The sequence below is a fragment of the Camelus dromedarius genome, chromosome 1 (assembly GCF_036321535.1).
Source record: "Camelus dromedarius isolate mCamDro1 chromosome 1, mCamDro1.pat, whole genome shotgun sequence".
Classification (NCBI taxonomy): Eukaryota; Metazoa; Chordata; class Mammalia; order Artiodactyla; family Camelidae; genus Camelus; species Camelus dromedarius.
The window spans coordinates 34,842,134-34,858,015 of NC_087436.1; the positions used below are offsets into that span (position 1 = coordinate 34,842,134).

The window sequence follows — 15,882 nt, forward strand, 5'->3', positions numbered from 1 at the left end:
TTTCCCTGGGCCCAGTTAAGCAAAAAGGAAGAACAGAGAAGTCAGGGAGAATGAGTCACACAGAAGAGCTGTATGCAAGAGACAGACATTGGGGGCTGGTGGGGGAGGGGGTTGTGGTGAGATACTCCGCCTTATGTACATCCCCTCAGTTTCTGATCTTAATTGGCTGTGGAGACGTAGAAGCACACCCATAACTCTGAGTCATATGGAGAAGGCTGGACACTGGATACACAAACCTGCAATTGCTGGTCCAGAAAGAAGTTATCTATTGAAGAAGAGCTGTTACAAGATATGTAAAATATATATCGCAGAAACAGAAGGGGGAAGGAGACTGAAAAACAGTACCAGAAACACCCACCAGAAAAATGCTGCCATGAAACAAAAAGAAATCTTTAGCTAAACATATTGTCTTGAATGAAAACAGTTAATGAGCAATTGCCTGACTTAAACAGTTTCACGAAGCAGAGATATAAGTGGAGAAGAGATTGGGAGACAACAGAATAAGATAAATCAGACTCAGAATACGTATGGGGATTTGTTCTGTGGGGGAAAAAAAGAGGAATTTCAAATCAATTCACTAGGAGAGAGATAATTTAATAAATGGTTTGGGGATAACTGTGGAGCCATGAGGGAAAAAAAATTGGAACCCTAGGTCACACCTGTCAGAATTAATTTGAATAAAAAATAAAATGTGCAAAGCATTTGCAGAAACCATGAGGAATTATTTTTAACATTAATATCAGACAGAGTAGGTTTTGGAGAAAAGAATATTACCAAATCCTCATACTGATAGAACTTATTGATAAATTGGGTCTTGTTGCTATTGGGATTGAAAGACTGAGAAGAGAGCTGTAGACAGGAATATCTGTAAATTTCTGGTATTCATAATTAGATGGATTCTGTCCTGTCACCATTGTATCTTTCAGTATCTCATTCAGTTCATGGAATGCTCAAGTAAGTATTTGTTGAAAATGAATGAGTATTGTTTTAGTTAGGAAAAAGTTGCGTTCAACTTCAGTATAAATTATCTGCATAGGAAATGTGTTCTTTAGTGGAATTAAACCTAATATATTCTTCAATATATTGAATTTTGAACATATATCAAATGGGACCTAGACTGTAGTTAATCTTTGAAAAGTTTTTTAAAATAAAATTTGTGTGTGACAAACTAGATAAAACGCACTCACTTTGTGAGCCATGATGATAAAATACTTGTAAATTCTGTAGAACTCTTTGATATTTTTCCTGTTATTGGGGTGGTCCCCAAGGTTTTCTTTTCCTTTGCAACACATTTTAGTTTTATTATAAACAGCTCAAGCTTGTATTCTTAATTCGAAAAATCAGGAAGGGAATATTGAAATCTTGTTTCCTCAAGTTCCTACTGCTCTTCTTAATATGCTGAATCACAAATACACATACACTCACCCACTTCATTGTGGAAAATCTTGTTATTGGAATGTGAACTATTTAGGACCAGTATTTTCATTAAGCCAGAAATTGAAACTTGTGCAATATTTTTATTCTAAAACCTTGATTTATTTTTTAAAACAATATTTATAACCTGTAATTCTAGTGTTTGAATAAGAAATCTTAATATTGTGGCCAATAACATTCCGAGCGCTCACATGGCTGTTTTACAGGTGTGTTCTGCTCCCTCTGTTGGGGATGAAGCCTCCGCAGCAGAGCCTGTACCTGCTCGTGGATTCTGTTGACGAAGGGTGCAGTGTGACCGAAGGAGAGCACACATCTGCCAGTTTATCTGGGACTGTTGCAGAGCTTTTAGCTGCTCACCACGAGTTCTTCCCACCATGGTTATTGCTTCTCTGTTCTGCCCGAAAACAGAGCAAAGCTGTTACTAAAATGTTTACCGGTAAGTGCAATTACTGCCACTCTCAAATGTTTTTCATTGATGAGCTAATACACGTGTTTCTTTCTGAGAGGAGAGTGCTTAGTTGAAAAATCTGGTTGTTGCTTCTGCTGTTTTGTCAGCTGTTCTGTCTGTTCCATCAGCTGTTTTCAACTGTACCTTGTTCAAGTTGTGTTAAAAACAAGCCATAGAATATTGTAAGATCATTTAACAGTACCTTTTCCCCCCAGATTCTTTATGTCGCTTCCTTAGTAAAGGTTAGGAGTATTTCCTGTCGTGTTAGCTCTTCTGTATCTGTAGGGCTGCATTTTTTATGCTGATGTGTCCTGATGACAGCTTATGCTATTTCTTCTAACTAGACTGGACATCTTGAGAGTAGTGAATATGCCTATTTAAAAATCAATGGCAGTTTCTCTAAGACGGGTTTAAGAGGAGAGACAGTTGACAGTCTTTTAGGATAACTGATGAAATAGATCCTTTTCTTAACCCTTTGCTGATGTGTGAGAAAGCGATTTATATAATGTATAGAAATTCATGATCAGTTGTTTTTTTTTTCTTAAATTCTCCCTTGTTTCCTGACTTTACTTTTCTACTACCACGATAAGGTTGTGGTTACTCCTGTTAGATTATGTAAAACACTTTTCTTTGTGCTATGGGAAATAACAGGAGCATACAGCAGGAACACTCACAGGATTTATAGTGTGATTGGAAAGATAATAATCAAGTTATTGGTTAATTAGCCATGCCACTTTTAAACTTCCTTTTTTGGAAGGGTGAAACCTTATTAATTTGTGAAAACAGTTTCCTTTAACCAGATTTATATTCCCTCTCTTTCAGATTCCCTAGCTACTAATGACAGCACTTAGGGTTTGGCTTCCTTTATACTATTCTTTTTTGTTGTTACTGACAAAGATCTAGTCACTAGAAGTTGGAGGGTTAACAGGGTAACAGCTAATGTTATGTAGCTGTTAGTATGTCAGGTACAGATAAAGTTGAAGCCCCTTTCTTTCCCTTCTTGATTAGAAACGATCAGTGTTATTAGTTTATCTTATATCCTTTCAACTCATATTAAGTTCTGTACGTTTTTATAGTTTGTAGGAATGAAACACTGCATATACCAGCTTAGCTCTTCCTAATCACTGGCCGCGTGACCTTATGCAGCTTACTAGTACATCCTGTGCCTCAGTTTCCTCATCTAGAAAGTGAGGATTATACTTCCCTGCTACTTCCCCACAGGGTTTTTATGAGGTTAAATGACAAATTACATGACGGGAAGCACTTAAAACCATTCCTGGTACATAATAAGTGCTTCATTAGGTGTACTGCTGCTGTCATTATCATTATCATCATCTCCTCTTTTTGTGCAAACATTATTTTTTGAGCCTTATTCCTTTTGCTACTTATTAACCCAGTTCTGTGGTTTTAATTGCTGTATACTATTCCTTCCCATGAATAAATCTCCAGTTTTCCCATTATCCTATTCATGGACACTTAGATTATTTCAATTTTTCACTATAACAAAAATGCTTCATGAACATGCTTGAACACATCTTCTTGTGCACCTGTGCTAAAGGTTTACATGATAAACCTGGACACATAATTACTAAACTATAGAGTGTGTACATTTTGAGCTTTACTTAATTTTGCCAGACTGCTGTCTGATGTGCTGGAAATAACTTACGCTCCTACCAGCAGCACATGAGATTTCCCTTTTCTCTATATTCTCATCAGTTGACACTTGTTATTTTCAGATCTGCTTTTTCTGCATTAGGGTCTTGGGCTTATGTTCCCTCTGACTGGAGTGATCTTCTCCTGAACTTCTTACTGTCTTTAACATTTCAGCCTCTGCTCAAATGTCACTTAGGCAGACTTCTCTGTATTTTTCTATTCTATTTCTGTTTTTGCCTCCTCAGCTGCTTAGCCACACACTCGTTATGTCTTGTTTCATTTTCTTCATATGTCTCATTACTGTTTAAAATTGTTTGTATTTTATATTTGTTTTCTTACTTGTGTGTCTCCTCCACTAGGATATAGTCTCCGTAAGAACAGGACATTTGCTTGTCTTGTCTGCTACTGTGTCTCCGCAGCAGCTAGAACACAGCTGGGAACAGGCAAATAAATGAGTTTGTGTCTCTTTGAACCATGTCTTGGTGGAAAAAGCAGTGACCCAGGAAGGAATAAGGAGGAACTGAATATGGCCCTGTTCTCTTTCCATACTCCTTCTAAAATGCTGTTAATTATTAAAAGTGCAGGGCTGTAATGAGCGTTGGACTATATCTCTATTGATGATAGATTTGGAATTTGGGGGTCAACACTGAAGAATATTACTGAAGTTATGAATACATATTGTCAAGTTGCTTTCCAGAAGGTATACATCATATTATATATCTACCTGAGAGTGTTCGTTTCTCAGAAATTCTACCAGTAGTGAATTACTTATTTTCATATTTACAAATTTAGTGTGTGAAATTTAGTTTTATTTGCACTTCTTATTTACTATTGATTTCTTTCCTCTTTATGCTTATTTTATCAGTTTGTCTTTTTTCCCTGTGAATTCTTATTTTCTCACCTTTACTGTGTCTCCTTCAGGAAGTTAATGATATTCTAATTGATTATTAAGAGAGCTTTTATTTCATATTTTATTAATCTTTGCAACTATTTTCTTCAGCTTTTTAAAATTATCATAATTCTTTTGAAGTCTATTATATGTAATGTAATGTATTGTCCTTTAATATCTAATATTCTTATTTTTATATTTAGTGATTTTTATCCATATAGTATATATTCTACTGAATGGTGTGAAATAAGACTCTAACTTGGATACTTTATCAAACCACAGATTTTCTCAGCACTACTTATGGGCTCCCATTAGTTATACATGCTTCTTTTATCATATGTTAAGTTTCAGTTTAAGTGCGTGTATATATATCACTTTGTGTTACTGATATATTTCTAAGCCATCTGTCTGTTCTTCTAAACTATCTGTCAGCATTTTTAGGCAACTGTCACATTGGTTTAATATTTAAAATTTTTTTGTACAATTACTTCCCAGTCCTCCTTGCCATCAATGTTATTATTTTAAAAGGTATATTTTACCTTTATTCCTCCAGATTGACTTTAGTAGCTTTTTAAAATTCTAACTACCAATGATACAAAAAATTATTAAATAGGGTTAAAATTTAGGAAATTTTTGATATTTAAAATATGCTTTCTTTCCATCCACAAACCTGGCATATTTTTTCACTTACTCAACTTTTTAAAAACCTTTTTTTCAGTGTTCCTTATATATATCCTACACATTTCTTTCTGCTTTTTACTGATGCTTTAAGTTGAAATGTATGGATTTTGCACTGAGAGGTATGCATTCCAAATTAGAACTGGCGGGTGCAACTTATCTCACAGGCTTGACATAAAAAGACGTGTACATGATCAGCACTGAAGTGCTGCTTTGAAAATAACTGACTCTTAATAAGTGCTGTTCTCCTGTATTTCTTTCTTAAGAACCAAACCTGTTACAATAGAGCTTTAGCCTAGATTCTGTCTTAATTAACTCAAGTTTCAACCATGGTATCTTAGTTAAATAGGTTTAAATTGTAGATATTTATTCATAATAAGCATTATAATCTTTTATGTAAATCAGTATCTACAAGATCACTTTGGAAACTTTAAAACACTGTAAGATATTATTTCTTAAATCCTTTTTATTAGCAACATGCCAGGTGTTTTCCAGCCTAAATTGTTATAATGAATTTAGAAAGCCAAAAGCAAATGAACACACAAAAGGGCAAGTTAATCTCATATCACTAGTAAGTGTAGATTGTTATAAATTTCTAGGCATGTTTTAAACTCTCCTGAAATTACACAAAACGTTATGGTAGCTCACAGAGAAAAAAATGTGACAGTGAGTGTGTATATGTCCATGTATGACTGAAAAATTGTGCTGAACATTGGAATTTGACACAACATTGTAAAATGATTATAAATCAATAAAAAATGTTAAAAAAGTAAACTCTCCTTAAATAAGGTGTGTCTTTTTCATAATTAAAATTTATCTTTTGAAATGAATTCTGCTGAGAATAATCAGTTATATGTTTAATTATAATCAACAGTTGTATGTATGGACATATGTATGTAATTACAGATTCCATTTTATGTATATACATCTATATATAATTATAGATTCCATTTTTTACATAGATTTAGAGGTTTGCAGATTTGTTATTTCTTCATGTGTCATTCTTCGTAGGTTGTGTTTTTCACTAGATTTATCCAGTTCACCTAAATAATTCAAGATTAGTATCACAAAATTTATCAGCTCTCTCTCCAGACCTGATATTTGTCTTCAGTGGTCTGTTTCCATCTGGCTGGCCATGTCAGAAATGAATGTCAACTTTGACTCCTCCTCTTTTTCATTCTCCACACTCACTGAGCTCTATGCAGTCTAGCCCTTATTAATAATTTCCAAATCAGCTTTTATTTTTATCTGCTGCTGCTGCTGCTTTGGTTGTTCAGGCTTTTAGTGATTCTTACCTAGACTTCATCAGAGCCTCTGTAAAATGTTTTGCCTCTAGTGGTCAAAATTCCTCACTGACTTTTCATTACCAAATGTGTCTCATCTCCTCATATAGTACCTGGCATATAGTAGATGATATATATATTTGTTTTATTCCATCAAGTAAAAAGAGTATTTTACTCAGTATTAATTGACCATAACTAATCTTTACTGAATTTCTACATGTATACCTCTTAAGAGAGTTCATTCACTCAGCATTCATTCAATTTTTTCTTCTGTAAGATGAATTACACAATCATCTAATAAACCCATGTCTATAAAACAGGATATCATCTTCCTTCAGAAAATGAAATTATAGTTCCCTTTAAAGAACTCAAAGTGAGTTTTGAATAGCTGTAACTAGTAATTTCAGGTTGGTTTGAATTTTAGTAAGTTGCTTTATTTTCACAATGCTGAAGTTTTATTAACATAATTTAACTAAGTTGCATCTTCAGATTCCAACTATTTATTGACAATCTGAAATTTAATCATTTTAATTTGATAGCATATAAAATAATGTAATTTAAAGGCAGTGACATGTGATATTCAAATTGGATGCAAATATTCAATCCCATAATTAAGACATGTACATTCAGTTTTGTGGATAGAAATATGTAAATTTTTCACATGAAAAAGATCAGCGTATAAAAACAAATGAACTTCATTTATGTCTTCTGCAGCTTTTTTTTCTTAGTCATTTGGGGGATCAGAAAATCTTGACAAGGTGCTTGGATATGTATATGAGATGTCTAATGCTCAGTTTAGTATCTCATCATTGAAGCTGAGAGGAGCACTGAGCCACTAAACGAATAAGAAATACTTCCATTTGTAGACAGGAAAATGAAATAGTTCATCTGCCATCCATATGTTTTTCCAGCAGGAAAACAAAACTGATTTATATACCTCTAGGTATTGATTAATTTGTTTATTAGTATTAATTGATTTATTATTGATTTATTTGCTTATTTATCACACATTGAAGACATTCTTTGATAATCATTTTGAATTGATGATGTCCACTTTTTTTGTCTTTTCTCTAGGTTTTCGAAAAATAAGTTTAGATGACCTTCGGAAGGCATATATCGTTAAAGATGTTCAACAGTACATTCTTCATCGTTTAGATCAAGAAGAAGCTTTGCGACAGCACCTCACAAAAGAGACTGCAGAGATGTTAAACCAGCTGCACATTAAAAGTAGTGGGTGCTTTCTTTATCTAGAAAGAGTTCTCGATGGAGTTGTAGAAAATTTTATTATGTTAAGAGAGATTCGTGACATCCCAGGAACTCTAAATGGTCTGTATCTCTGGCTGTGTCAAAGACTTTTTGTAAGAAAACAGTTTGCAAAGGTTCAGCCTATTTTGAATGTGATTCTTGCAGCCTGCCGACCTTTGACCATAACGGAATTATACCATGCGGTATGGACCAAAAATATGTCATTAACCTTGGAAGACTTTCAACGCAAGTTAGATGTCCTCTCCAAACTTCTTGTTGATGGACTAGGAAATACTAAAATACTGTTTCACTATAGTTTTGCAGAGTGGCTTCTGGATGTGAAACACTGCACTCAGAAGTATTTATGTAATGCAGCAGAAGGACACCGAATGTTGGCTATGAGTTATACCTGTCAAGCCAAGAATTTAACACCATTGGAAGCACAAGAATTTGCATTGCACTTAATTAATTCAAACTTACAGTTAGAGACAGCTGAATTAGCTCTGTGGATGATATGGAATGGTACACCTGTCAGAGACTCCCTGTCTACTTTAATACCCAAGGAACAAGAAGTGCTACAGCTGTTGGTTAAAGCTGGTGCTCATGTCAACAGCGAAGATGATCGCACATCATGCATAGTCCGACAGGCCTTAGAAAGAGAGGATTCCATTCGGACATTATTAGATAATGGAGCTTCTGTGAATCAGTGTGATTCGAATGGGAGGACATTATTGGCTAATGCTGCTTACAGCGGCAACCTTGATGTAGTGAATTTACTTGTATCCAGGGGAGCAGATTTAGAGATAGAAGATGCTCATGGACACACACCACTTACCCTAGCTGCCAGACAGGGACATACCAAGGTGGTTAATTGCTTGATTGGCTGTGGAGCAGATATTAATCATACTGATCAAGATGGCTGGACAGCATTAAGATCTGCTGCTTGGGGTGGTCACACTGAGGTGGTTTCTGCACTACTTTATGCTGGTGTAAAAGTGGATTGTGCAGACGCTGACAGCAGAACTGCTCTGAGAGCAGCAGCCTGGGGAGGACATGAGGATATTGTCCTGAATTTGCTCCAACATGGTGCTGAAGTCAACAAAGCTGATAACGAAGGCAGAACTGCTTTGATAGCAGCAGCCTACATGGGACACAGAGAGATTGTGGAACACCTGCTGGACCACGGAGCAGAAGTGAATCACGAGGATGTGGATGGCAGGACTGCACTCTCTGTAGCTGCGCTTTGTGTTCCCGCAAGTAAAGGGCATGCATCAGTTGTTAGCCTCTTAATCGATCGAGGTGCTGAAGTAGATCATTGTGATAAAGATGGCATGACTCCGCTGCTGGTAGCTGCCTATGAAGGACACGTCGATGTGGTTGACTTGCTTCTAGAGGGGGGAGCAGATGTAGACCACACAGATAACAATGGTCGTACACCCCTCTTAGCAGCAGCTTCTATGGGTCATGCTTCGGTTGTAAACACACTTTTGTTCTGGGGTGCAGCTGTGGACAGCATTGACAGTGAAGGGAGGACAGTCCTCAGCATAGCTTCAGCCCAAGGAAATGTTGAAGTAGTACGTACTCTCCTGGATAGAGGGTTAGATGAAAACCACAGAGACGATGCTGGATGGACACCTTTGCACATGGCAGCTTTTGAAGGTCACAGGTTAATATGTGAGGCACTTATTGAACAAGGTGCTAGAACAAATGAGATTGACAATGATGGGCGGATACCTTTCATACTAGCTTCACAAGAGGGTCATTATGATTGTGTTCAAATATTACTGGAAAATAAATCGAACATTGATCAAAGAGGTTACGATGGAAGAAATGCACTGCGGGTTGCTGCGTTAGAAGGACACAGGGACATTGTTGAATTACTTTTCAGCCATGGAGCCGATGTTAACTACAAAGATGCCGATGGGAGGCCCACACTTTATATTTTGGCCTTAGAAAACCAACTTACGATGGCTGAGTACTTTTTAGAAAATGGGGCAAATGTAGAAGCAAGTGATGCTGAAGGAAGGACAGCACTTCATGTTTCCTGCTGGCAGGGCCACTTGGAAATGGTGCAGCTTCTGATCACCTACCACGCTGACGTCAACGCTGCAGACAATGAAAAGCGCTCTGCTCTGCAGTCTGCAGCCTGGCAGGGCCACGTGAAAGTGGTGCAGCTTCTGATCGCGCACAGTGCGGCGGTCGACCACACGTGCAATCAGGGTGCCACTGCGCTCTGTATTGCGGCCCAGGAAGGGCACATCGATGTTGTGCAGGTTCTGTTGGAGCATGGTGCTGATCCAAACCACGCTGACCAGTTTGGACGCACTGCTATGCGTGTTGCAGCCAAAAACGGACATTCTCAAATAATTAAATTACTAGAAAAATATGGTGCATCCAGTTTGAATGGCTGTTCTCCATCTCCTGTACACACCATGGAGCAGAAACCTCTACAATCGGTGACTTCAAAAATGCAATCACTAACAATTAAGTCGAATAGCTCTGGCAGCACTGGTGGAGGGGACGTGCAGCCTTCGCTACGCGGGTTACCGAACGGGCCAGCTCACGCCTTCAGTTCTCCTTCAGAATCGCCTGATTCAACAGTTGATCGGCAGAAGTCATCATTGTCAAATAATTCCTTGAAAAGCTCAAAAAATTCGTCTTTGAGAACCACTTCGTCTACAGCAACGGCTCAAACAGTGCCAATTGACAGCTTTCACAGCTTGTCATTTACAGAGCAAATTCAGCAGCACTCACTGCCGCGCAGTAGAAGTCGGCAGTCGATCGTTTCCCCGTCTTCCACAACGCAGTCCTTGGGGCAGAGCCACAACTCACCCAGTAGCGAGTTTGAGTGGAGCCAAGTAAAGCCCAGTTTGAAGTCAACTAAAACAAATAAAGGGGGGAAATCAGAAAATTCCGGCAAATCTGGGTCAGCTGGGAAAAAAGCGAAACAAAATAATTCTTCACAGCCAAAGGTTTTGGAATATGAAATGACTCAGTTTGATAAGAGAGGACCTACAGCCAAATCTGGGACCAGTGCACCATCTAAACAAATGCCCACAGAATCGCAGTGCAAAATCATGATACCTTCAGCTCAGCAGGAAATTGGTCGATCGCAACAGCAGTTTCTTATTCACCAACAAAGTGGGGAACAGAAGAAGAGAAATGGAATAATGACAAATCCAAATTACCATCTTCAGAGCAACCAGGTTTTTCTTGGTAGGGTCTCAGTCCCACGAACAATACAAGACAGAGGGCATCAGGAAGTGTTAGAAGGATATCCTTCCTCGGAGACGGAGTTAAGCCTTAAACAAGCCCTGAAGCTTCAGATTGAGGGTTCTGACCCTAGCTTCAACTATAAGAAGGAAACACCATTATAAGAGGTAAGGTTTCATCAACATAAAGGATAAATATCAAAAGCACAGTTCCCTCTCCTTAGAATACTCCCTTCCCTAATTCCCAGGGCCAGTTCCCTCACCTCGTCACTATTTGTGTCATCTTCTCAGCAAGAGCCTCCCTCCTCACTCTTTCCAGTTTGAATTCTCCCGCCTCCGGCACTCGCTTTCCCCCTTTCCTGCTGACATCGGTGCAGTACTTACTATTTCACACACTTTATACATTTTATTTATTACTATGTTCATTATTTGTCTCCTCCCAACTAAAATGTAGTCTTTGTGAGGGTCGGGATTTTTCTCTTTTGAATTCCATGTCCTGGGACTGACAGTAGTTTCTCAGTAAAAATGTGTTGAGTAAGTGAACGAATGAGTGAGTGAATGAATATACTATTTGTGGGTCTCAGATTAAGAATTCCTTCCTATATAGTCATTTCGCCTCTTAAAGGTTCTTTGATGGTAACAAGCGGGGGCCATGTCTGTAATACTCCCTTTTGGGTTTGAATAAAATTGTGTATGTAGTGCCTAGGTAGGTGGGTAATGAAGGTTCATGTCCTTCCTTTATTCACCCTGGGAGAAATAAAAAAATTAATCAGCAAAATGTAATTTTTATTGTGAAAGATGTCTTAAGAATCTTCTGGGTAAAATTTACACATACCAAGAATAGGTGTAGAAAGATGATAAATGGGTATCTTGGAAAGAGGGTATTTAGAGCCCAGTGTATTTAGACATAAGAATTAAATGTTTAAACCTCAAAATAAAGTTACATTTATTAAATAAAAAACATTTTTTCTCCTTTCCACCACAATGGACGCATCACTAATTATAATAAAGAGGAAGTTAATGGGAAAATAGACACATAATTTTATGTTATGGATACTTTTTCAAAAGTACACATCTCATATTAGAGACAAATTTCAAAGACTTCATTAGGAATTTGTGCTGGCTTCTACTCCAGGTGTATTTATCCCACTTTGCTCAATCATTTTTCATCCTCTAACAAAATTGTGTTCTTTCCTTTAGCAAACTGAAATCTCTTTCTTGTGCTTTTTTTTTTTTCATTTTTGGAGTTTTATTTTAAGGATGTTTTATTTAAGTGAAACATTATTATAAGTAAACTTCCTATACTTTCTAATAATAAACACCCTTCCATGTGAATTTATGGACTGGTCAACTATCATTCAAAATTAATTTGTATAAAAGTTAATTCATTCTCCAATATCGTTTATTTTAAAAATATTTAGTTCATCTCTCAACTCTCCAACTCATCGTTCAACTCTCCAACTCTCGTGAAAGCTTTCATGAAGGTTAAGTGTAGATCAATATTAATAATTAACACAGATGAATTAGGGTAAACACTTTGTGGAATCTTTAAAAGTGATTTATACATTAAATAATGAATCGCTAATGGGTATTCTTTTGTGCTTTACATAGTAAATATATATATTATGTAGGGTTTTAAAAGTATGTGTAGTTATATAATAAGTGTAGTGTAGAAATTAATTTTTTTTTTAACTTTTCAATTAGTTTCCTGTTCTGTGAAACAGAAGACATTGTGATTGGAGTGATTCTTCAGCTACTGGATGAAAACATCAAATGCCTGTTGATTTGCTGGAAAAAAAAATGAAGAATGTGATATCTGCAGTACAGTTACCTTAATTACTGTAATGTGCCTAAATAGTAAGGCTGCCTTCTCAATGTAACCCTCTGTGCTTAACAAATTTCATTTTGTGTGCTTTATATTCACTACCCAAGAATAAGCACTTTTTTTTCAATGCAGATATATACTGCAGTTCCTCTAAAAGCTGAAAAATTTTGAGTAAAGCATTTTAAGTTAAGATTTGATAAATGTGCATGTGCCATGATCAAATATATATGAAAAGGCAGTGTTCCTTGTATTTATTTTTTTCTTTCTGTGGCAAACGAAACTTAAGCATAGTGTTTCAGTCACATTTGCCTTGTTGTAGTGTATGGCTTGTTTCCTGTATCCTTAAAAATGTCATTCAATAAAATAAATCATACAACTATTTTATGTTCACTACATCTTCAGCATTGGTTACAAACTGTGTTTCTATTTAATGCCACACTGAGATGAAAAAAAAATGGTTTTGTGAAAGACTTTTTTAAAGTGTAGTATTTTAGGGAGCTGCTCTAAGTAGTTTAAATTTGGATTTCCCAGTAGCATCCTCCTAATCTTCAGCTAAAGTTTCAAAAGAAAGAAAGAAAAGAAAAAAAATTCACACAAACAGACTGTAGGCAGAACAAAGTTCTGTTTCATTCGCTAGGATGCAATTTCACCTTCCACTCACTTGTCATTCCACCTCCAAGAAGACAGATGATCATTCCTGAGGCATGAAAATTCTCAGGGACAAAGCCAGGCCTCAGTGGCACATGTGTGTAGCGGGAGATGCACCTGTCGATCTGAGGGTAGATTTCTGATCCCTGAACAATTCATTGACTACTCTTACCTCTTCCATTCAGTTAAATAAAATATAATTTGTCACTCTAAATTTTAATGCTGGCTTCTCTGTGGTTTGTAAATCACTGCATGACCAAAATAGCCCCCACCCAAAATCAGTTGGATTAATTTTAGTGATTCGTTGGATGAATATTCTTGGTGAATATGTGTTCTCTTCACAGATGACAGCACTAACCTTTCAGTCAGAGCACAGGTGTATTTTTTTATTGCTATTTGATAAATATTAGTAATAGATTTGCACTTTTCTGTCCACATACTCTTTCCTGTTTTCCTCTTTGGACAGTTGCTTCCAGAATAATGGATGTAACCAAGAAAAACAAACTTGATTGCTCAAATGAGCATGTGACCACAGCCTTAGCCTCCAGGATGGACTCTAAACCAGCTGAGCTAGCTTAGATGGGTTATGTGCGTGTCTGGAAAAGTTAGAATGTATTGTTCAGAAACCAAGGTTTGTAGGTTTGATCTATGAAAAAGCCTGGGATCTTACAAAACCCACATTGTATTCTTTCCATGTGCTGTTGATAAGGAGGAATAAGGAAAGAGAATTTGGAGATTCAGCACAAAACCATTGCTACTACTGGAAAAAATCTTTAGAAGATGTCTTAGTAACAGAGGTCAGTAATGTCATCTTCATGTATGAAGGACACATGTGTTGCATTGTTCACGGAAATAGAAATGTGTAATTGATTGTGATAAATGTTTCGCTTGATCTTTGTGTAAGGCTTTTATTTTGCTTCTGTTTTTTTAAGTCAGCAAAGCACATGTGTTTATGTCATCAGTAAGTTATAATCAGGAATAGGAGATAAGTTGGTAAGTTCAATCAATATTAAGGTGACATGGCAATATTTATAACTCGAATGTGAATGTTTCAAGTATTGAACTTTTGTCCCCATGGGACATTTATTAAATACACTTAATAGGACTCTTGCAAAGTAGCCTTAAAAGTGTTAATGATTCTGTTAATAAATATGAACGCATACTATTATTAGAACCAACTTTGGTCATATCTCAAACACAGTGCATTTACATAATTCTAGAAGATGAAGCTCTAATTTCTTAGTAGGTGTATTTTTCTTTAGAAAGAGAATCCTGAAAGTGCCGGTTTTTCTATTAAACTTTGAATTATTGGAATTGTATTTATTTAATTTTATTGTTTTTACAAAAGTGCACCTTGTGGCCAAAGGGCAAAGATATGACTCATTACATGAGGGATTTATGTTTTTTGAAGAGCTAAATGTTTTCATAACCATTCTATATACACTTGAAACAGCTGTAGGAAGAGAAACTGTTGGGAAAATATGACTTTCAAAAGTAAGTATTCCTTTGGATGTTTTTATATTAATTAAGCTTCGGAGTAGAATAGCAGTGGCTTTCAGTTCGGGTAAGGATGATAAGGGGGAGCTGAAGATGCCCTGCTTTTCTTACTGGTTTCGGTGGGGATTTATTTAATACCATGACTGAAAATGGCTTCTGCCCCATTAAGAAGAGTAAAAATAGTCCCGCAACTATAAAGCTCCTCAATAGCTATTTTTAAAATAAAAATGTTTAAATTTTGTAAATCACCTGATGCCACTACACGACTGTGATGCCATCTGCTTATAACGTTTTTATACCATTCCATCTGCGCTCATTCCCTAAAAGTCATGAGTTGATAATAAGGGAAGTGATAAAAAATACAGTAATGAAAGATAAAAATGTCTATGTTTGTAGGAGAGGTTTTGGAAGGAAGACTGACCAGGACGCAGTGTGTACTGCAAAGTACAGCCAGTTATGTCCCTCACCCTCACCCCCATGCTGACCGGAATCCTCACCAAAAGTAGTTCACTGCTTAAAAAACAGGAGTAAATATTTTTCTCAATATTGTTTGGCTATGCAAATGTTTGTTTTGCTTAGTGTCCTCCATTTACACTTCTCTGCAAATGTAGTTACAAATGCTTTTTTTAAAAATTTTCCCTTGGTTTGAGGTATGTAAATAGCCTAAAATGTACATTGAATTTCACATTGTAAAAGTTTTATTTTATTCCTTGTATTATATTAAGCAAAAATCCCTATGTATATGAAAGTGCATAATAAATATATTTGCTTTACAGAGGATATCTTGTTTTAATTTCATCTTTGAGCGAATAGAACATGCATGACATGCTTACACTAAAAACAACTGTTAGTTGTTTTAAGTTATTAACTTAAGTAAATATTGAGCAAATGATTTTGAAAATATGTTACACAGAAAAAAAATGAGATACAAAGTTTCAAAGGAAGGTAGAAAAACAACAAAAAAAATCTACCCTTTGTATCGTCCTAAAGCTTCTGTAAAGACATAATATTCTCCCCACCACCACCAATAACATAACATGTGAAGTTTCATGTCTTCTGAAATTGCAGTA

The 15,882-nt window shown here is 36.3% G+C and overlaps 1 protein-coding gene across 1 annotated transcript in view; it reads left to right on the top strand.

The window, feature by feature from the left end:
• Positions 1-15,609, top strand: part of ANKRD50 (ankyrin repeat domain containing 50) — a 37,073-nt gene extending 21,464 nt beyond the window's left edge. Inside the window, exons 2-4 of the mRNA XM_031466455.2 lie at positions 1,641-1,870; positions 7,460-11,010; positions 12,547-15,609. Of these exons, the coding sequence (XP_031322315.1) occupies positions 1,641-1,870; positions 7,460-11,007 (3,778 nt within the window). The 3' untranslated portion in view covers positions 11,008-11,010; positions 12,547-15,609. The remainder of the gene's footprint in view (positions 1-1,640; positions 1,871-7,459; positions 11,011-12,546) is intronic.
• The last annotated feature ends 273 nt before the right edge of the window (positions 15,610-15,882 follow it).